The following is a 22420-nucleotide window of genomic DNA, read 5'->3' as shown; positions in this document are numbered from 1 at the left end:
CTCCGTCACTCCAGGCCGGTCCCACGGGCCCTCCGTCCCTCCAGGCCGGTCCCACGGGCCAAACAAAGCCCGGGGCCGAGCCTCCAGTGGGAAGGGACCACAGTCACACGGCCAAGGGAATGGGGAACGCGGAACAAACATGTAACCTACCACAGGCTGGACTGAACTTCCATCTGATGAAACGCCTCAGTTTAAACTCAAATTAGGGGCTTCCCTGGTGGTCCAGTGGTAGAGAATCCGCCTTCCAATGCAGGGGACGCAGGTTCGATCCCTGGTCAGGGAACTAAGACCTCACATGCCACGGGACAACTAGAGCCCGCGTGCCGCCAGCTACAGAGCCCACGCGTTCCAGAGCCCACACGCCACAACTACAGAGCTCACGCGCCCTGGAGCCCACGCACCGCAACAAGAGGAAACCCGCACACCACAACTAGAGAGAAGCGCATGCGCCGCAAAGAAAGATCCCGCGTGCCGCAACTAAGACCCAACACAGCCAAAAAAAAAAAAAAAACAACCCTCAAATGAAATTCCTCAGATCTGACCAGTGTGGATATGGCAGTCCCTGAACCTAGGGAGCCCCTTCACTCAGGTGGGGAAACTGAGGCTCCACGGCTGTCCAGGAGTCAAGGGCAGGGGAGTCTTCCCTGTATCCCCCAGCCCCGCCTGCTCTAACAAAGGCAGCCTGGTGTCCCGTCTTTCCTGGTGATGTGTCACTCTTCACAATGACCCTGCCAGGCACACGCTCTCTTCAACCCATTTTACAGAGTTGAAAGTGAAGGCCCGGGGAGTTTATGCACCTTGCCTGAGGCCACAGCACTACTAACAGTGGAATCATTTACCATTTCCCTCAAAGATGGGAAAGAAAGAGGCTCCGGCTGTAACAGGAGGGTTTGGGTTTAGATTTAGAGGAAAAAATCCCTGCTGTCACCAAGCCTGGGGACAGCTCACCAAGACCATTTGGGAACCCCTTTCTCCAGGGCCGGGTGAGAGACAACAGCTTCTCTTGTGAAGGGGTGAGTTCAGGGGAAGGTAGGTTCAACAGCCCCAGAACCCCGGGCCAGGGCCAGGGCATGTCACCCCAGGTGCCCTTCTGATGCCAGGTGGGAAAGCTGCCTGCAGGTGAGTGAGAGGCTCTGTGCGTTCTGTCTGACAAGTGGCACAGAGCAAAGCGGGCAATGATCCTAATCCCATCTGACAGCCCGAATCCCCAGGCCCACGCATGCAGACCGGAGGTGACAGAGGTGTGGGCAGAAGCTGGCACCCCAAGCCGACACCTGCCAGGCCCCAGGAAGCACCTTACAGACGCGAGACACAGGCCCAAGGCCAAGGGTTCCCGGATCTCCGGGATGGAGCCCGAATTTGGGGCACACGTGGCCCCAGAAGCAGCAGCCTCTCACCCCCAGGGAGCCCTCGGGCTGGTCCCCAACGCAGGCATTTCTCAGGACCTAGCACCCCATTCCCCCAGTCTCTCCTGTTCCTTTTTTTTTTTTTTAATGTTGGGAGGGCAGAGCCGGAACAGATGGCTGTCGCCCACCAGAAGGCCTCTCCTGGCACGTGGCCGGCCCTCCCCCGGAGGCAGGAAGCCGCAGAGAGCCCGGATCTGCAGGACCTGGACGCGCGGCAGCGGAGCAGCCTGCCTGGTGGGAGCGCGAAGGGGACAGGCGCGCCCGCTCCAGAAGGGGGACACCGGGGAGCTACCCCACCCTCGGCTGCAGCCGGGAGCCTGTGGGTTTCCTCCGGAGCTGTGGCAACTCACCACACACGCAGTGGCTGAGAACACCATGCATTTATTATCTCATAGATCTGGGCGTCAGAAGTCCAATACGAGCCTGTCTTATGGGCCGAAATCAAGGTGTCGCAGGGCTGGTTCCCTCTGGAGGCTCCAGAGGAGATGTTTCCTGGCCTCTTCCTGAGTCTGGAGGCGCCTGCACCCCTTGGCTCGTGGCCACATCACCCCAACCTCCACTTCCATCATCACAGCCCTGACTCTGAGCTCCCGCCACCCGCTACTAAGGACCCCTGTGACGATACTGGGCCCCCCACCCAGATAATCCTGCAGAATCTCTTCATCTCAAGATCCTAACATAATATCTGCCAAGTCCCCTTTGCCACAGACGGTCACACATCCACAGGTTCCAGGGGTTATCAGGGTGTGGATGCTTTGGGGGGCTGTTATCGGCCTACTGCAGGGAGAAAGCCCTCGATGACACAGCAGTCACTCAAGGCCACCCCACCTCCTCCTCCTGGAGCCCTCCCTCCCAGCCAAGGTAAACTGGTGCAGCCTTTTGCCAGGCAATGTGGCAGCAGCTTCTACAATCTTTAAATGCACATGTCACTCAGCCATGCCTGCTCTGGGGCATCGTGGTGAGAAAGACCCCTGCCAGCAGCACGGGGGGGTGGGGCGCGGAGGACAGGGACAGGCTTTGCAGCCTTGTTTGTAAGACTGAGAGATGGGACGCATCCGAAACGTCTGTTAGCAGAATAAGCTGGACCACTGTGGTGCATCCACACCATGGAATATGACGCAGCTGCTAAGGAAACATACCTGACATGGAAAGCGGTCCCGGATAAAAGTGAGGGGAAAAGAAAAACAAGCTATGAAACAAGTCGAGTACAATTCCATCACTGTAACCGGTAATCATGTAGGTGTGACACACTTACCTGTACACGTGTGGAAAAAACCGTGATTCCCTCTAAGGAGATGGACAGCCCACTGTGGGACACAGTTACTTGATACCGGTCTGCCTTGTTGCGTTAACATTTTTTACAGGGATATATGACTCAACGTTTTAACAAGGAATGATAGGTACATATTTTAAAACAATAATACACCACTACCCATGCCTCCCGACTTTCAGTTCCTCCAATATTTTGTTTCCTTTAAGATGGAAAGATGCCCCAGTTAGAGAGCCCCAGGCAATCTCCGGGCAATAATCCACCCTCCCGGTCTGGGAGACCCCACAGGGGGTCTTGTGCGCTGTCCCCCTGCACCCAGGGCTCTGGGGACAGCCTGGTGAACAGCCAGCATTCACAGGAGCAGAGAAGCCACAGCAGAAAGCTTAAAGCAAACAGGTCGCCCTGAGGCCCAGACAGATGCCAACTCAGGGCCGGGCATAAAAAAGCGACTGCGCACAGCGACATTACAATAAGAAAAAGAATGACATCCTTTTTCTTTCTTTTTTTTAAAAACCAAGACCAGACCTTCTTGAAGTCAGCAGAATATGTGCTAATATAAATGTTAAACTTGTAGACTGTAAGTTCCCTAAATGGCTGTAACCATGTTTTACTTATCTTTGTATTTAATGCTTCAGGTAGTTCCTGACATTCAATACATTTATGTGGAATAATTGGGGGAAAAAAAACCCAAAAAAGCGACTGGGGATTTGGAAGCCCTTCCCCGAGTAGGCCTCACCCGAGGTTTCACACGCCAAGCCCTGCCTGTCCCAGGGGCGGGGCTGTATCTGGAGAGCACTTTAAGGAAGCCAGCCAGCACCCCCCATTCACAGTTAGGGTCCCCAGAATCCGGCGCAGGTCTAAGGGGCCGAGAACAGGAACAGGGCGGTAGGCAGCGCCCGAGATGTGAGTTCTGGTCCCGCCTGGGCCACGGCCTGGCTCTGGGACCCGGGCGCTGCCTTGCTGGCACGGGGGCCCGGCTCTCAGGCGCGCGGCCCGCGGGGTCCCCTCTCCCACCGCGCTGGCAGGGATGACCTCCGACCTTCAGAAGGGCTGGACTGCCTGGCGTGAGGATTCTGAGCGCAGCCGTCAATCAGCCACGTCCGCCGTCAATTAGCCACGTCCGCCGTCAATCAGCCACATCCGCCGTGGGTGCGGGAGAGAGGAACGGCTGCGCACGTGCCAACAGCTGTCCTCTTCCACACCTAAACGCCTGCTCAAGGCCCCTCCCAGCTCCACCCGCCGCCGTTCTGCTGACTCAGCAAAGCATCACAAGACAGGGCGTCAGCTGACGGCCGCACGCGGGCCTGGGGCCACGACGCCGTCGACCGCGCCGACCGCCCAGCAGCCTCAACGCGCAGAAGCGGGTGCCCCGCTGCCCCCACCTCCTGCCCCCGTACCCCGGCCCATCCAGGGCTGCCCGCGCCTCGGGGAGCAAGAGATCCTGGAGCAGCGTGGCCGCGCTGCCCGCACCTGCTCCCCACTCAGCCCCAAGCACAGAGGTCACTCCCGGGAAGCAGCGTTGGCTCCCAGCTCCAGGCTGCGGGTGTAGCGCCAGAGGGCACCAGGCCAAGAGGCGGGGGGTGGGGGGCGGACACGAGCATCTGTTCCACCATCCAGCCCCTGCCCCCCTGAAAGGGCACGTTCGGGCGCAAACCTGGTACCTGCAGGGTGTCCAGCTGGGGCAGCGAGTTGTCACATAATCCCCACGACGCAGGACCCTGGGGCGGGGGGTTTGCCTCTCCTCCCCTCCGTGCAGCCAGGTGACCCACGAGGCGCGACAGCGCGCCCGGCTCAGGACTGGCCCATGTTTGCGGGAGGTCGGGCCCGGCCCCGAGACACACTAAACCCGCAGGAACTCGCAGTTCTCTCCCGTGAACTTTGCCAGGAGACGCTGCCTTGCTGGACCCCGGCGGGGTGTGCCTGGCACCCTGGAGCATCTGCGGGCGCCAAGAAGCAAGAAGGGACCCTCAGCCCTCGGGAGCCTGGCCTGGTCGTCCCCTGCCCCGCGGTGGCCACGGCCATGCCTCCAGGACCCAGAACCAAAGGAGGTGGCCGGGGCGCCTGACAACGAGAGGGGGTGGGGCCTAAGCAGTTATTCACTCATTCATTCAAAACCAGCTCCTGCGCAGACACGATGCTGAGAGGAAGTCACAGCTGGGGCACAGCAGGGGCCTCTGAGGCCCTCTGCCTCGCCCAGACCAACCCACCTGGCACACCTTCCCCTCCGGCCCGGCTCCCACTTTTGCCCCTGATGGGGCAGGACCCTCCTCCACCTCCCGCCTTTGCTCACGGGCATGTCTGTGCGCGTCTCCTCTTCCCTGGGGCCTCCTGGGAGATACAAGAGTGGCAGGCCTGCCCGACCAGCATCCCGGGGGCTCCTCAGGAATGCAGGTTCTCAGGGCCCGCCCAGATCTGCTGAGGCAGCAGCTCTGGGGGTGGGGTCCGGCCATCTGCATTTTACACACCTCCTGAGGGGGCCGAGGGCACCTGAGAATCACCTGGAGAGCTTTCAAAGGGCTCTGAAGCCCAGGTGGCATCCCCAGCAAGGAGCTCAGCATCTCTGGGGGGCGCTGCCTGTGCGTCTGCCCCCAGGTGATCCCGGCGCACGCTGGGGGCAGGGATGCTGGGAACCAGCCTGCAGCCCCGGCTCCCCATCTCGGTGGCGGGGCCCGGCCCCGGCCCTTGGAAGCTACGGGTGCGGTCCGCCCTGAAACAGAGGTATCGGGTCCCCCTCTCAGGCCCCGAGCTCCGTGCCACCCCCGTTTCCCAGGAAAGCCTGTGTCCCTGTCCTCACAGCAGCCGCCCTCCAGGGAGGGTCCCAGGCATCATGACGAGCACACACCAAACCGTCTCTCACTGACTCGGCTTAGCGACCGAGCGCGGCTGGGGCCCGAGGACGCAGCTCCCCGTGCCTGGCCAGAACCTGGCTGTGACAGTGACCGCAGCCCGCCCGGGGCCAGCCGCTCCACAGCCCCAGGCGGCTGCCGTGGCCACTTTCACACTGCAGTGGAGGGTGGGCCTCGGGGCTCCCGGAGCACTGACCCGCCTGCATCCACTGGCTTCACTCCCCAGGACAGCCCCCTCTGGTCCTCCTCCTCCTTTCTTCTTCTCTTTTTTTCAAATCTAAGCTCATTGAGAAAACACAGGAAGTGCAGCTCCCACCACAGCCTGGAGTGGAGGCTCGTCCTCATCCCTGCCGTGGTGACCGAGGACACTGTCCCCTCCCACCTCCGAGGGCTGACCCCGGGCACCACGAAGCCGCGAGGCTGGGATCACACCCACCTCCCCACAAGGCCAGGGGCGGGAGGGGAGGGGCCGGCCCAGCTCGGGGGAAGCCCGGGAGGGTGACAGTGGCACACGCCAGGCCCCACACACGCTGAGGGCACTGCACATCGCTCCATCCCATCCTTCCACGGGGAACCTGGCCCAGAGAGAGTGAGCACCTGCCCCGGGCTGCTCAGCAGTGACGGGCCCAGGCTGGACGTCTCAGCGAGCCAGCACCCAGCACACGGAGCCGCTGTCAGGGAAGTTCCCAGGCCTCTGCGGCGGGCGGGCAGCCGTCACTCTCATCTCACAGGTGAGAGATGGGAAGCCTGGCCCAGGTGGGGCTCCTTAGGGAGCTGGCGCTGAGCTCCGCCCACACCACCACCTCCACGGACTCCTTCATCAAGACCAGCCCCCCGCAGTTTCTGTGGGAGGTGTCAGAAAACACCTCCCACAGATGTGTCCCACGTCCCCAGTCCCAAGAAATTCGCCTGGGTGTCGGACTTAAAGTCAATTCCGGGGAATACTCTCCATGATATCCTTGTGCTTCTGCCTCACGAGCACCTAAATTTCTGACGACACTGTCCCCCCGCCCTGTCAAGTGTCTTGGGTCCACTGAGGTCAGTGAGGCAACCAAACACAAAGGTAACAAACAGATGCACTACTGGAAGGAAGGAAATACGCCAAACGCCAGCTGGAGTCTCTGGGTGACGCGTGAGACCCGCCCTCAGGCTGCTGGTCCCCGCCTTTTCCACACGGAGCAAGCGTTACATTGGTAACGGAAGAAGGAACTATGGAACCAAATTTGATCTTAAAATACCAGATGAGTAGTCATAAACGCTGCTCCTATTCATCGCGGGCCTGACCACTTCTGGGGGAGTAGGAAGGGGTGAACAGAGCGGTGCAGGACCCTGACATTCAAGGTAGTAATTCCATCTCCCCTTCAGCTTCTTGGAATGGGTTTCGTTTCCAAGACCTCAGATGGGAGCCGCAGATACTCTGCCAGCAAACCACAGCCACCTTTTCTGTTCTTTCAGTGTGGATCAAAGGTCACTGGAAACCAGAACCAAATGAGCTAAAGTTTTATTAGTGACAAGGCTGGGAAGGCCTGAGCTGTAACTGAGCCGGGTGTCTCCCTGGAATGACTCCAGGCCTGCCCCTGGCCGGGAATACAGAATCATCCAGAAAGACTCAGCGTCTGTCCTCCTGAACACCTCCTGCCCGGGCAGCCTAAGGCATTTAAAGCAACCCCAGGTCCCCGTCCCAGGCCCCACGACTCTCAGGGCGGACCCGAGGGCCTTACCCTGACCCAGGAAAGTGAAGAGCGGTGGGAAGCTCTAGATGAACTCAAGTCAGGAACTGTTTCCTTAGAACCCAGGAGCATGGCCACCTGGGGGCCTTGGCTTGCAATAGGGCAGCTTCCTTCAAGCTGTGGCTGGCGGTTCCTGCTGCCCACAGCCGAGTGGGGCAGACCCAGGCTCACACACTTACCTCTGTGCTTCCCAGGGGGACCCAGGGTCCCTTCTTCCAGCTCTGAAGCCCCCACCCCTGTATCAACACCAAAGACACCTCAACATCCAACACGGAGCCCGCCAATGGTCAGCTCTGGACCCACCGCTTAGGGCCTGGTGGCCCCGCTGAACCCTGAACGCAGTAAGTCCTGCATCCCATTCAGGACAGCTATCGGCCTACAGCGCCAAGCCTCAAGTGAGCCCCCGGGCCAGTGCCCACAGCCGGTCTGTCCAGCCGGTGCCAACTCCAGGGCCCATGGAGACTCTGGGCCTCGGGCTGGGGTGGCCGGGACAGCTCCCACGTCCCTGCAGCACTGGGCCCTCCATGCCCACCTGGGAGTGCGGCCGTGGAGGCAGCACATCTTTCCCTCAGCCCGCAGCTGTCCTATGCATGTTACCAAGCAGAATGGCCACCATCTTTATCCATCAATGTTTTACATTAAACACCAGCACATACAACAAGTAAAAGAGAGGAAGGGAGGTCTGCTCCCTTTGAGGGGAGGCTGTAAGACCCAGAACCCCCTCAGATCAACCATTTCCTTGCCCCACCTCTGGGAACCTCTGAGGAACCCCAGGGTTCCACAGGGCACATAGTTTGAGAAACACCAGTGTAGGCCTCAACCTGGGCAGCACAACCAACCAAACCAGGCCCCGTGACGCAGAACCACCCCACGCCGCCCCACGCCGCCCCCTGCCCTCCTACTTGGCCCCGTGACGCAGAACCACCCCACGCCGCCCCCTGCCCCCTCCTACCTGGAGGCCGCGATCTCCGCCTTCTGCTTGGCGATGGTGGCCGCCCGCTCGGCCGCCTCCACGGCCCGGTCCACCTTCTCGCGGATCTTGCTGGCACGCAGCGGGATGAGATTCTTGCGCTTGCCGCTCACGAGGATGTTCTGCTTGTACTTGCCCTCCTCCTTGGTGCCGTCGGGGAAGGTCATGCAGCCGTAGCCGTGCCGCCGGTTGCCAGCCCACTCGCCCTCGTACTTGAGCCCGTCCGAGCGCTGGCTCACGCCGAAGCCCGAGCGCTTGTCACTCTTCCACTCGCCCACGTAGGTCTCGGTGGTGGTGGCGTCGGTGTCGTCCTCGATGGCTGACAGCTCGGCCTCGCCCTCACCCAGGCTGATGGTGGAGTGGATGTCGCTGGCCGTGGAGCTGACGGTGCTCATGCCGGCCTCGCTGCGGAAGGAGCTCTGCTTGCTGCGCTGGCTGGCCAGGCTGCTCTTGGACTCCGACTTGCGCAGCTTCAGCCCGCTCAGCAGCGAGCGCCGGAACAGCCCCTTCTTCTTGCTCTTGAGGATCTCGGAGTCGCTGTGCACCACGAGCACGAAGCCCCCCCGGGACACGGCCGGGCTGCTGGCCACAGTGGGGCAGGCGTCGGGGTGCAGCGCGGCGCCGTTGGTGTGCTCGCTGCGCAGGGAGTTGATGGAGGTCCTCAGGGGCGAGCGGATGACCGCTGCCATGCCGTAGGGGACGCTCTGCCGCACGCCGTAGCCCTGACGCATGCCGCCGACCCACTGGCCCTGGTAGGTCCCTGCGGAGACACAGGAGAGGGTGAGCTTGAGGGCGGGAGGGCAACGCAGCCGCTACGGTCTGCCCTGTCTTGGGGCAACTCGGTGAGGTTTACATCGAGGCAGACAGACCATCAGACCACAGGTGCTTTTATGATTCCTGCCACTGATAGTGTTTTTAAAGACCCTTCCCTCCTGCTTCCCACGGTTGGATTTTGTTCTCTCTCTCTTAGAGGTCGGGGAGGGGGAAGGGAGGAGTCAGAGTCTGATGCAGTCAGGAGTGACCTGCAGAGCTCCCCAGGCCATGTGGGCAGCAGGCCCAACCTGGGAAGACAGGGAGGGGCGTGGAAGAGAAGAAGGAAGAAACACATCCTGGGTGAGCAGCTCCAAACAGGGCTCATGGGGCCCATGAGGGGCAGCTACAAGGACACAGATCCAGGCTACAAATTGGCTACTGACGAGGCTGCCTTGTAAGGTAGTGAGATCCCCATTGCTGGAGGCATCCAAGAAGAGCTGAGAAGACCACTCAGCAAGGACACCTTAAGGCATGAAAACTGGCAGGCCTGGTGTCTCCAAAAGAATCAACATTGCACACCCACGTGCACAGCAGCATTAGTCACAATAGCCAAAGACAATGTGGTCCATCCAAACAATGAAACATTATTCAGCCTTCAAACGGACGGCAGTTCCGCAATTTGCTACAATGTGGATGAACCTTGAGGACACTCTGCTAGGAGAGATAAACCAGTCACAAAAGGACACACACTATTTGATTTCACTTATATGAGATACCTAGGAGTCAAACTCAGAGACACTGAAAGTAGACGGTGGGGCTGGGGCAGGGGGAGGGGAGCAGGGAATTATTGCTTAATGGGTACAGAGTTTCTGTCTGCAGTGACGGGAAAGTCTTGAAAATAGATAGAGGTGATGGTTGTACGACATTATGAGTGTGACTAATGCCACTGAACTGTGCACGGAAAAATGGTTCAAGTGGCAAGTTTTATGTTATCTATGTATCTTTTTAAAAAAAATACATTTATTTATTTTTGTCTGCGTTGGGTCTTCGTTGCTACGCGCGGGCTTTCTCTAGTTGTGGCGAGCAAGGACTACTCTTTGTTGCGGTGCACAGTCTTCTCATTGCGGTGGCTTCTCTTGTTGCGGAGCATGGGCTCTAGGCACACGGGCTTCAGTAGTTGTGGCACGCAGGCTCAGTAGTTGTGGTACACGGGCTTAGCTGCTCCGTGGCATGTGGGATCCTCCCAGACCAGGGCTCGAACCCATGTCCCCTGCGTTGGCAGGCGGATTCTTAACCACTGTGCCACCAGGGAAGTCCAGTTATCTACGTATTTTACCATAATAAAACAAAAGCAGCAGCAGCACTGGGCCCATATTCTTGCTCTACGTATAGGCTGTGTGACTCTCATGGGATGGGTCTAAATTTCTCCTGCCATAGGTAGTTACGCAAATTAAATGACACTCCACAGGGCGGGCCTCCCCACCCTCTTCCCTCCTCCCACCCTCGCCCCAACCTACAGCTTTTCTTGCCTCAGGCTGCAGCTGCCCACGCTGGGGCAGAGACCCAGGGCTTGCACCTGGGGCTGTGAGAAGGAACCTAGACTAGCCTCTCAGTCCTGGAAGGTCCCTCCCCTGCCTGGGGTGGGTGGCCTGTGGGAAGCTGGCCCTTTAAGGCCAGACCCATCTGTCTGGACAGTGGTCTCCCTGTGGCCAGGGCGAGCTGGGCGTGGGCTGCTGTTGCAGGGACCTCTCACCCCCAGCTTACTGCCACTCCCACTTGTGGGTTGGCGACAGGGCTGTCAGATAAAACACGGGACGCCCAGTTCAATCTGAATTTCACATGAACAGCAAGTAATTTTTAGAGACATATTACATGGGACATACTTATACTAGAAATGATCTGACTGATGATCTGAAATTCAAGTTTAACTGGGTGTCCCATGTTTATTTGCTGAATGGATCCAGATGCCCCAGCTGGGACCTCCCAAGATGTCACCCTGGGTTTCACTGGTGCCCCCCCGACCAAAGCTGAGGATGCTCCTGCATGAAGAGACTCAGCCCACCGCCCTGCCAGCACCCCTGCATCCCTTCAAGGCAGGCTGGGCTTTCAGCTAAGGACGCACAGGAGCTCCACAGACAGCCTGGTGGAGGCCGTGGGTATGGGGGCACGGGGAAGAGTTAGGAGTGGAGCAGACATGGGTTCAAATCCCAGCTAGACCCCTTCTGGATCTGTGCCCTTGGGAATATCTGCTTTAACTCTCTGTGCCTCGGTTTCCTCATCTGTAAAACGGGGAAGGTGGCTGTGCTGCTTAAACGCGGTAATCCATGTAATCCGTGTAAAGTGCTGGAAGGTCGTTAATGCTCAGTTACCGGTAACTAATATTCATCATCATCATCAAAACCTTAGGGATAGGACTTCCCTGGTGGCGCAGCGGTGGAGAATCTGCCTGCTAATGCAGGGGACACGGGTTCGAGCCCTGGTCCGGGAAGATCCCACATGTCCGTGTGCCACAACTAATGAGCCTGTGCTCTAGAGCCCGTGAGCCACAACTACTGAGCCTGCCTGCCACAACTACTGAAGCCCGCACGTGTAGAGCCCGTGCTCCACAACAAGAGAAGCCACCGCAATGAGAAGCCCGTGCACCGCAACAAACAGTAGCCCCCGCTCGCCACAACTAGAGAAAGCCCGCGCGCAGCAACAAAGACCCAACGCAGCCAAAAATAAATAAGTAATTTAAAAAAAAACCAAAAAAACCCTTAGGGGTGAACAGCATTTTACCCCCCAGGTGAGGAAACTGCGGCTCAGAGAGCGGCCAGGAAGCCAAAGGGGCGGGATTCAAACCCAGGGCTCGCGGTCCTCCCTGTACCCGGGCTCTGTACCCAGTGAGCTCCTGCCCACCTCGTCCCGAGGGTGCCAGGCTGGGAGCCACAGCTGGCATCCTGCGAGGTGCGGCGGACCCCACCCCTGAGAAAATGAGAGCCCACGTTCCCTCCATCAGATAAAGGGGTGATCACGGGGAGGTGCTGGGAAGCAGGCCACCCTGTGCCCAATCACGGAATCCACACCGCGTCCCTACAAGCTGGACAGCATCGTTCCCACCTTCCAGACGTGAACGCAGAGTCTATCACATACACGGAGACAAAGGCAAACACCAGCTTTCTCTGAGAGATGCAGCAGGCAGAACAAGGGTCCCACATGGGGGCTGGAGCCTCCCTCCCACTCCGAGCTCCCGGGTCCTGCCACCCTGGCCTTCCACAAGCCTCGACACCGCGCCCCTGCAGACCTGAGTGACCAGAACCAACCACGGCCTCCAAGTCTGTCTGTTTCCACATCCGCGAAAAGAACTGCTCGGCATATTATTCCTGAATTCCGTGACTCCAGAGGTCCCTGAACAGATTAGTAGAGGCTGGAGAGGGTCAGAAATGTGCACACAAGGTGTGCCCAGGCAAGAGTGAATGGTGAGGAAAAGGAGCTAGCTACACAGCCAGCCTTTGCTTCAAAATACATACATCACTCCATGTCCTCAACAGATAGATCCATGGAGACAGAAAGCAGGTTGGCAGCTGCCAGGGGCTGCGGGAGGGGGAACAGGAGTCACCACTAACGGGGTCGGGGTTTCCTTTTGGGGTGATGAAGATGACGGTCTGGAATTAGATAGAAGTGGTGGTTGCACAACGTTGTGAATGTGCTATCTCCCACTGAGCTGTTCACTTTAAAATGGCCAGTTGTATGTTATGTGAATTTCAGGTCCCTTACAAAAGACAAGCTGGTTAATGGTTGGTACACAAAAATGAATGGAAGCGGCGAGAAATATATAATTTCAAATCCCAAAGCAAGATAGAAGACGAGCTGGTCCAGTTCCAGGCGGTTTGAGAGTAGCGTGAGGGACACAGGGCTTCGAAACAAACTCCTGAGGCCAACGGGGCCCTGCTGGGCCAGCCTGCCTGGCAGTTCTGGAGTCTCGGGAGAGTAGAGCTTGCAGCGTGTGAGCCAGGAGTCAGGAGCCCTGAGTCCAGAGCTGGGCCTTTCCACTCACCCACGACCTGGGGGACCTCACTCCACCTCTCAGATCTCAGTTTATTCACCCGTGAAATGGGGGTGATAACTGTACCCACCCCCCAGGCACATAAAGCAGTGGGCATGGCCTCCTGCACGTGGCATGACGGGGCAGCTGTGCTGTCCTTGCTTGCAGCTTGCAGTTTTATTGTATTTGCACTTTTCCTCCCAGTCAGAACACACCTCTGATTTTAGAGCTGAAGTCAGTAAGAAAAATGGATTTTGATATTACAGAAATACGCTCCAGATCAGCTCTGCTGTGACTTGCCGGGGTAGCTGGGCCCCGCCGCTTGATAGCAAAGGGCTGGTACAGAGCAGGAGAAAGAACGCAGGCCCTCAGCGAGGAGACTGCTTCTCCCAAAGGGAGGCTCTGGGCCGGCCTCCACTGGGCCAGAGTCTTTTCTCCTCCCCTCTTTCTTTCTTGTTTGGGGCCACCAGACAAAGGGTTGAATTCAAGGCCCTGATTCCCCATGGTGGTTCCATTGAACCCGGCTGGTTATTTGCAAAAGACTAAATCCACTGTTTTGTTTTATACCCCAAGCAGCTTGTATGTGGAAAGACAGAAGCCAGCCTTGCGCAAAGAGAAGACTACGCACGGCCCCGACAGGGCACCACCCTTGCAGTGCTGTGGGGTCTGTCCGGGCTGGTGCAGCCCCCAGGGCAGGGGCAACTTCCTGTCTGCACTCTGCACCCCGCCGACCCCGGGCCCCGCAGCCGTGGCTGCCCCTCTCAGGGAGACGCCCAGATGCAGACAGATCGTCAAGGGGGCACCCCTGCTTCTTTCCAGGTAAGCTTGGGAGGGCAGGGTTGCACGCAGGTGACCCTCTCAGGGACTCTGCCACTTCCACTGCCACCTCACGTGTCCATCGCCATGAAGATGAGGGACGACCCCTCTGTCCCCATCACCCGGAACCCAGAATCAGGAGATCTGAGTGGGCCTTAGGGAGGCCCGACCTCCCTAAACATGGCCTGTAAGATGCCAACTGGAGTGACCCAGGCTCGTAGGGAAGAGCAAACGAGATGTGACCACCAGCGGGTCTCAGGCTTGGGTGGTGGCAGTGTCCCTGATCGCAGGGCGAGTTAACACCCCCCCGAACTCCTGACCCAGCCGGGTGGGAATGGCCAGAGCCTCTGCATTCCTGACAAGCTCCCCGGTGAGGCCAACACTGTGCTCGGGGACCCACTCTGAGGGCCACCGAGACCATCGCTCCAGGCACACTGTGGGCACCGGCGCTGTGTGGCCCAGGACACCACCAGGTCCAAGTCCGAAAGCCGACTCCGCCCCGCACCCCTCAGCCAGTGGAGATCTGGGCCTCGGCCCTGGGAGCCGGCATCCTGGGCAATGTGGACAGTTGGCTCTAGCCAAGTCCCTCGTGCCTCCCCAGGGCCCCGCACGCCTCTCGCACGCTTTTATTTTCTTCCTCTGAAGCCCCCGCCCGCCCGCTGAAGTTATTCCAACACGTTCACCACAGAGCCCAGGGGACCAGCCTGGGGACAATGCAGCCTCTGCCATACGTCCCGGAGAGGGCCAGGTCAGTGTGGCCAGATGCGGTGACCTCCAGAGAGCAAGCCCTGGATGGGGGAGCTCTTCCTGGGAGCGGCTTGGAGCCCGCAGCAGACGGGGGCTCAGGCTGGAGGTGGCTGAACCACCCCTTCTCCTGGTTGGCCCTACACGGCGCTCACACGCCCAGGTGCCGATGCCATGGCCCAAGTCTTCCCGCCCAGAAACCTCCCACCCAACTGGACTGAGCTGGCTTGGCCTGGGGGCACAGGTGACTAGGCCCTGGTCAGACTCTGCCCCTGGCCAGCATGCTCTCCCCCCGGGTCGCTGGGACCCTGACAAGGTGATGCCATTGGACTCCCAGGAGGGAGGAGGTGAAGCTCACGTGACTACTACCTGCCCGAAGATGCAGAGAAAGAAACGAGAGAGGAGCCGCGGACAGAAGCAGCTGGGCCTCCTCCCTCAGCAAGGACAAGGTCGCTGCTCCTCGGCTCCTGGCACCCGATACACCCCTCCCTCCTTCCCTGAACCCATCTGTCACTTGACGGCTGCTTCTGGGCATGTATGTACCCATATGAACTGAAAGCAGGGTCTCAAGAAGATACTTGTACACCCACATTCACAGCAGCATTACTCAAAATAGCCAAGAGGTGGAAGCAACCCAAGTGTCCATCAACAGATGATGGATAAACCAAATGCGGTCCATCCACACAATGGAATATTACTCAGCCTTAAAAAGGAGGAGGCGGCTTCCCTGGTGGTGCAGTGGTTAAGAATCCACCTGCCAACGCAGGGGACACGGGTTCAAGCCCTGGTCCGGGAAGATCCCACGTGCCGCGAAGCAACTAAGCCCGTGTGCCACAACTACTGAGCCTGCACTCTAGAGCCCGTGAGCCACAACTACTGAAGCCCATGCACCACAACTGCTGAAGCCCACGCACCTAGAACCTGTGCTCCGCAACAAGAGAAGCCACCGCAATGAGAAGCCCGCACGCCACAACGAAGAGTAGCCCCCGCTCACCACAACTAGAGAAAGCCCGCACGCAGCAACGGAGACCCAATGCAGCCAAAAATAAAAATAAATTAAATAAATAAAAATTTTTTTAAATAAAGGGAGGAGATTCTGACACAGGCTACAACCTGGATGAAACTTGAAGACCTTATGCTAAGTGAGATTAAGTCAGTCATAAAACGACAGATACTGTATGATTCTACAGATGAGATTCTTGGAGTAGTTAAAAATCGGACAGAAAGCACAATGGTGGGTGCTGGGGGGCAGGGCGGTTATTGCTTCACAGGTGTGGAGAGGTACAGTTTTACAAGATGAAAAGCTTTCTGGAGATGGATGGTGGTGATGGTGGTTGCACAACATTATAAATATACTGAATATCAGTGAGCCACATCCTTAAAAACAGTTAATATAATAAGTTTTATGTTACGTGTATTTTACCATATTTTAAAAAATGAGGCCATGGTGGGGCGGGGTGGGAAAGCTTAATCCAGTATGACTGGTGTTCCTGTAAGTGACACCAGGAGTGCACTCAGAGGGACAGTCACGTGCAGAAGCAGCAAGAGGGCGGCCGTCTGCAAGCCAAGGAGAGAGGCCTCAGAAGAGCCCGAACCCAGCCTCCAGAGCTGCTAGAGAATAAGTAGCTGCTGGTTAAGCGCCCCCGTCTGTGACATTATGTTATGGCAGCCCTAGCAAACTAATACAGGATTCTCAGTCTCCAGCCAGGCGACCTCCCAACTACATAAATAAGAACTAAAAGTTAGGAGAACAAATCTAGAGAAAAGATAGAAAGCCAGGTGCCGAGAACATATCAACCGTGAATTAAAAAGAGAGCCTTCTCCCCTCCTGCGTGACACAGGAAGTTTCTGCGTGAACCAGGAAACCACGCCCCAGGGGACCCAGGCAGGTGAGGAGCATGGGGGGAGGCATGGGACCAGACTCGGGACTATTAGGAGGAAGTCTTCATTTGGAACAGAGACCCTGCCCGCTTCCCCGGCCCACCCAGGTGCTGGCGGCTGGAATTCCTACACCCAGGCAGGATGGGGAGAATTTCTCTGGAGAAACAGGATCAGGCCAGCAGTGAAGCCTGCAAAGAACTTTCAGTCAGCTTTCTGGTACCTTACTGCAATAAGTGAACAGCCCAGGGTCATCAGACACTTGGAGAAAGCCTCCAAGAGGAAAGAGACCAAAACATACAAATAAATGTGGAAAAAATTGGAGGGAATCATGAAAAATGCAGGGTGTGGAAGACATAGATGCCAAACATTAAATCCTCATAGAGATAAGGTAGTGTATCCTCAAAATGAGAATCAAAGGCAATAAAAAAGGAAAAAAAAAGAAAAAGAGCTCCTGGAAGTTAAAAGTGTGATGGTTAAAATAAAAATTTTGATAAGTGAGTTGGAAGATAAATCCAAGGAAACCTTTCAGAAACTAGAACAAAAAGAGGTGGGCAAAGTAGTGAGAAATAGTGAGAAGAAAATTAGAGTCATTCATGAGTCATCCAGAAGGCCCCAAATCTATAAATTAAGAGTTCCAGAAAGCAAGGAAGGAAAATTACCAAAGATGTAAAATGGGAAAGCGTCCCAGAATTGAAGGATGTGAGCGTACAGGCTGAAGGGGCTCACAGACACCCTGCACGACGAAGGAAAGAATCTCATACAAAGTCAAGAGAAACTTCAGAACCTCAGTGAGCAAAAATCCCAAATGCTTCCAGAGAAGACAGACTTCACAGGAAGGACTGAGAGTCAGCAGGGCATGAGACCTCTTGACAGCAACACCGAGACCTAGACCTCAGGGGGAAATGGCCCCCACCCAAATTCTGAACAAAAATGACTTTCAATCTAGAATTACATATACAACCAATTTATCAAGTCATTAAGCCACAAAAACTATCTTCCATGCATCCTTTCTCAGGAAGCTACTGCAGGATGTACTCCACCAAAATAAGGGAGAAAATCACAGAAGAGGAAAGACATGGGTGGGGGGGTTGTCCAACAAACATGAGGTGGCAAAGGGAATTTCCAGGAGCAATTTTGTATATGTTTACACAAAAATACCATGGATTTGAACTGTGAGGGTCCGCTTACACATGGATTTTTTCCATAGTAAAGACTACAGTACTACATGACTCATGGTTGAATCCACAGATGTATCCACAGATACAGTAGAACCACACATACTCAGGGCTGACCATCAATTACACATGGATTTTCAAATGCATGGAGGGTCGGAGCCCCTAATCCCAACACCAGTCAAGGGTCAACTGTATATAGCTTCCAGCAAACACTGAAGGAAAATACATAAATCTAAAAAATGTGTATATACTGTATATATAGAGAGAGAATCTGGTGGATGTTTCATGCAAAACGCAGCATTGAGAGAGATTTTTCTGAGCATTTGGAAGTTGGGCAACGAATTAACCACTGTTTTAAAGAGAACTATGTATTTGAAAAAATGAGGTGATTACTAACTCAAGCTGCACGTGTAAAGTATCAATACTTGCGTGTATACAGAATCAGTGCATTGCTTGCCTCAGCAGTAAGCAATACTCCAGTCTTTTAATAATGAGAGCTATGGATTTAACAGAAGAACTGACCTAACAATGCTGGAATGGTTAAGAAAGGGAAGACAAAGGTGGTTCTAAAAGACTGAGAATCTTCACCTACCATAGTAGGAAGTCAGTACATAACAGCTAAAAGTGATCGTAAACCAAGAAAGCAGTAAGCACACAGATGTAGAAACTTGGAGTTAAGTCTCTGAAGACACAGCTGAAGGAGTTTAAAGTTGTAGTTCTGGAAGCAGTAGAGGGAGGGGGCTTTGTTCTAAACACTGTTGTTTTTAGCATTAATTGACATCTTAAACTGTGGGCACATCATCTTGATAAAAATTAAAAATTTTCAAGAGGGATGGGAAGAAACACTTTCATGAGAAAATTCTCACAATAGTGATGTTATGCTTGCTTTTCCAGCTGTAGCAACTAAGACTCAGGATTTGTGCGTCATGGGGGCCGGGGTCCGAACCTGGGTGTTGGGGGAAAGCCCTGCTCCTCACAGAGGACGCTGGCCTGGTAGATGCCCAGCCCGAGTATTTAGCAGGTTGGTGGCAAAGCCAGAAAGGGGGCCCAAGTGGCAGGTTGGTGGCCTTCTTGGGGGGACGGAGGGGACAAGCTTCCCTGAGAAGGCATCAGACATGTCAGATTGGAGGCAGGAAAGTGACCGGAGAGGCCATGAGCATCGCACGCAGATGATGGCCATTCCCGCGCTGAGACCAGGTCACCAGCCAGGAAGCCACCCCAAAGCCAGGAGGGGTCGAGAGCAAAAGCAGACACCATGGAGACCAGCAAATACGGGCCCCACGTTCATCCTTGTGCTGCCCAGAGGGGAGGGGATTCAGGCGCAGCTGGCCTCAAACCAGGGTGCCATCCAGGTATGCCCACCTCCACGGTGGCATTCGGCTCTCCTCATCCGTTCATCCTGGGAAGGTTTAGTGGGGTTTTTTTGTTTTGTTTTGTTTTGTTTAAGATTAGACTTTATAGCTTTAGGTTTACAGAAAAATTGAGTGCAGGTACAGACACACATGAGTGCGGTGCATTTGTTACAGTCGATAAGCCAGTGCTGATACATCATCACTCCTGGTGTTGCCCATCCTGTGATTCTGGACAAATGTAATGACCTGTACCTACCATGACTGTGTCACACAGAAGAGTTTCACTGCCCTACAAATCCTCTGCACTCCACCTATTCATCCTTCCTTCCCCCAACCCCTGGCGACCAGTGTTCTTTTACTGTCTCCATAGTTTTGCCTTTTCCAGAAAGTCATAGAGTTGGACTCATACAGTATGAAGCCTTTTCAGGTTGGCTTCTTCGACTTTGTAGTACACACTTAAGGCCTCCACGTCTTCTGTGGACCTGAACCATACTGTCATCCACTCCTACTCAAGAGCATCTTTGTTGCTTAAGTTTTGGTGATTATGAATAAAGGGAAGGTCTTTTCCACATCAGAAAAAAAAAAAAAAGAGACGGACCTAACTTCCGAAGAATGAACCCTTTAAAGTTTATCTTGAGAATTTCCCCACACTGGCTGCCTTCTCAGTTGCAGGCACCCGGAAAACCTTCCAGGGCAGCGCAATCAGAAACCACGGCCACGGTGTCCAGGGACACCATCGGCTGACATCTGCTGAGCTCTCACCATCCACGGAGGGCCAGGAGCTGTCATCACAACAGGGGGCTCAGAGAGGTAAGGTGACTTGTCCAAGGCCACACAGCAGGAAGGGGAGAAGATCTGAACCTCCCCACTCAGCTGTCCCCAGAGCTGGAAGGAGCCACGGGGATGTGGGGGCCAGCCCCAATGCCCCCTGGTCCCCATCAGAGGGGAGGCCCACACCTGGCACCGTCAGCTGATGGGTACACATCAAGGATGAGTCGGAGAAGTGGCTGGTCTGTAGATCCCAAGTCAGCGTCCTCTCCCCTGGGAGCCTGGTTCCCTCTGAGCTGCACTCCCTGAGGAGACCCCCTCTGCTCGCCTGTCGCCCTGACCTCCCGGGGAGGGCAGAGGCTCCTCTCCCCCCTGCCAAGTGCTCACAGCAGGTCCAAGCCAGTCAGTTCCCACAGAGAGCCCATGAGGGAGACACTGTACCCCTTTTACAGATAGAAACAAAGTGAGGCGTGATGAGGTTAAGTCACTTGCCCAAAGTCCTGACGGAAGCGGCTCAGCTAGGACCCCCGCCATGTGTGCCAGATTCCCAGGCCCACGTTTGGGACTATCCCTCTCCACTGCCCACGGAAAAACAAAGGGGTCAGCACCCAAGAACGCAGCCTGCAGTTCCAACTACACCAGGTCCCGCTGGCCTGGGGGTCCTCACTCAGAATGGCAGCGTGACTCATCCTGAAGGAGGGTCCCTTCAGGACGCAGCTCTGCACCCAACACCCAGGAGCTGGCCCCGGGCGTCGGGAGAACCCTGGGTTTTGCTCAGAGGAGGCCGGCTGCTGCTTTGGACCCCACTGATGTCAAGCACTGTCTTCTCTCTGGTGTGAACGGTTTCGAGGTGCAGGCTCTGGAGACCTGGGCATCCCTCCCTCCAGCTTCCAAGTTTCAGCCCTATATCCTGTCGGGCCTCAGTGAGCAGGGACCACCCTTGTTCACCCTTCATGCCCCTCCCTCTGGGCCTGAACAGGGGAGTCAGGAATAGAACGCAGGGTTCCCAATCCCGCCATCCGGGGAGCACCCTTCCCAGACCCATGCTCCCCTCTCTGGTCACCCAGCGGACGCTGAGGCTCAGCTGCCCGAGGCCTGCAGGGCTGGCCTCTCACAGGCCAGGGGTTCATGGACATAATTGTGAGGTGGGGCAGCAGGGGGTGTAGGGCAGGGATGGGAGGAAGAATCGAGGGAGCCCCCTCACGGGAGAGGGTGCTTGACCAGAGTGGCCAGAAGTCAGGCAGGTCTGAGCTCGGACCTTGGACAGGTGACCTGACCCGAGCCTCTACTTACCTATCTGCAAAATGGGGTCAAAGTTACTTCTCTCTCGGAGCCACAGAAGAGGAGCACAGCCTGGGGGCGAAGAGCCAGGAGCTGGGGTCAGACCGACACTGCACTGCCTTCAGAGCTGGCCCGAGTCACCTAACTTTGCTGGGTCTCCGTGTCCCCTTCTGTGAAGAGTGACAGTGACAATATCCACCCCGTGGGATGCTCATGGGGAGTGAGGGTTCACACTTGCAAAGCACCTCAGGGCGGTGCAGGGCACGCGGCAGGCGCGGCGTTAAGTGCATCACATCAGAAGCCGCGACGGTCTAGCCCATGACCGGGCGGAGGACCTGGGGGGCCGCGATGGGCAGGGGTGGCCACGGCTGCTCTGTGCTGCAGCTCTCCGGCAGCGTCGGCCTCACTTGGGACCTTGATGAGATGCAGATTCTCGGGCCCACTGAAGCAGAAACTCTGGGCGTGGGCGGACCACCGGGGCTGTAACGCCCTCCAGGTGACTCAGATGCCACTCGAGATCAAGAACCCAGGTTGTCCTGTTAGAACCACCCGCAGGACCTTGAAAACTAGTGACTGAGACCCACTCCACCCAGAGACACCGGTTCAGTGGGTCAGAGGCGAGGCCTGAGCAGCGGAGGGTTTTAACAGCTCGCAGGTGATTCTTATTTCAGGACCAACAATCGTTTTCTTTTTTATGGTATGTCTTTTGAGGACCAACGATCTTGTTGCTGAAAAGCTGCGCGACGGTCAAGCTCCCGGCTTCAGCCCAGGCAGCAGCCTCTGCCTCACACTCTCCGGGGAGCCCCTGCTGGCTCTTCCCAGGGGCAGGCGCGCTATACACACACACCAAACACGCCAGGAAGGTGGCCCAGGCCGCAGGCCGAGCACCCAGGTTAAGACGGAGGATTTGGGCCCAGGTGGGTCACCGAGCCCTCCGAGATGTGACATGAGCTATGAGCCGTTATCGCAGGAAAACACTAACACCCACAACCGCACGCAGGGGTTCCACACCACCGGCCCGCCTGGGCCCCCGTGAGACCCCCCACAGGCCTCAGTTCCTGGAGCGCAGGACCCCGGCGGGGAGAGGGGAGGGCTGAGGCCCGCATGGGGCTCCTGCTCCAGGGGACAGGCAGAGGGAGCAAGAGGGGTGGGCAGGACACCCGCCAGACCCCAGGTTCAAGTCCAGCTCCGCCACTAAGCCGTGAGGCCAGGCAAGTTACTTATCTGCAGCTTCCACGTCTGTAAAATGGGGGTAAAACAGCTCCTAACGCGCTGGGCTGCAGCTCCTAACCGACCGGGTACCAACACCGGGAGCAGCTCCAGCCTGGCATGAACGCCAGGCGCCTGTGAGCTCTTTTATCCCTGAGGAGGCCGTCCAGGTGCGTGTTATAGCTCCACAGAGGC

General features: G+C 56.6%; 1 protein-coding gene across 2 annotated transcripts in view; it reads right to left on the bottom strand.

Annotated features, from left to right (window-relative positions):
* The window catches only part of JPH3 (junctophilin 3), an 81275-nt gene that overhangs the window by 39399 nt on the left and 19456 nt on the right, over positions 1 to 22420 (bottom strand). For both annotated transcript variants that reach the window (XM_059904949.1, XM_059904950.1), the window contains exon 2: positions 8205 to 8982. In XM_059904949.1, coding sequence (XP_059760932.1) covers positions 8205 to 8982 — 778 coding nt within the window. The remainder of the gene's footprint in view (positions 1 to 8204; positions 8983 to 22420) is intronic.

Source organism: Balaenoptera ricei, chromosome 19 (assembly GCF_028023285.1).
Source record: "Balaenoptera ricei isolate mBalRic1 chromosome 19, mBalRic1.hap2, whole genome shotgun sequence".
NCBI lineage: Eukaryota > Metazoa > Chordata > Mammalia > Artiodactyla > Balaenopteridae > Balaenoptera > Balaenoptera ricei.
This window is presented reverse-complemented; position numbering and strand designations above follow the sequence as displayed.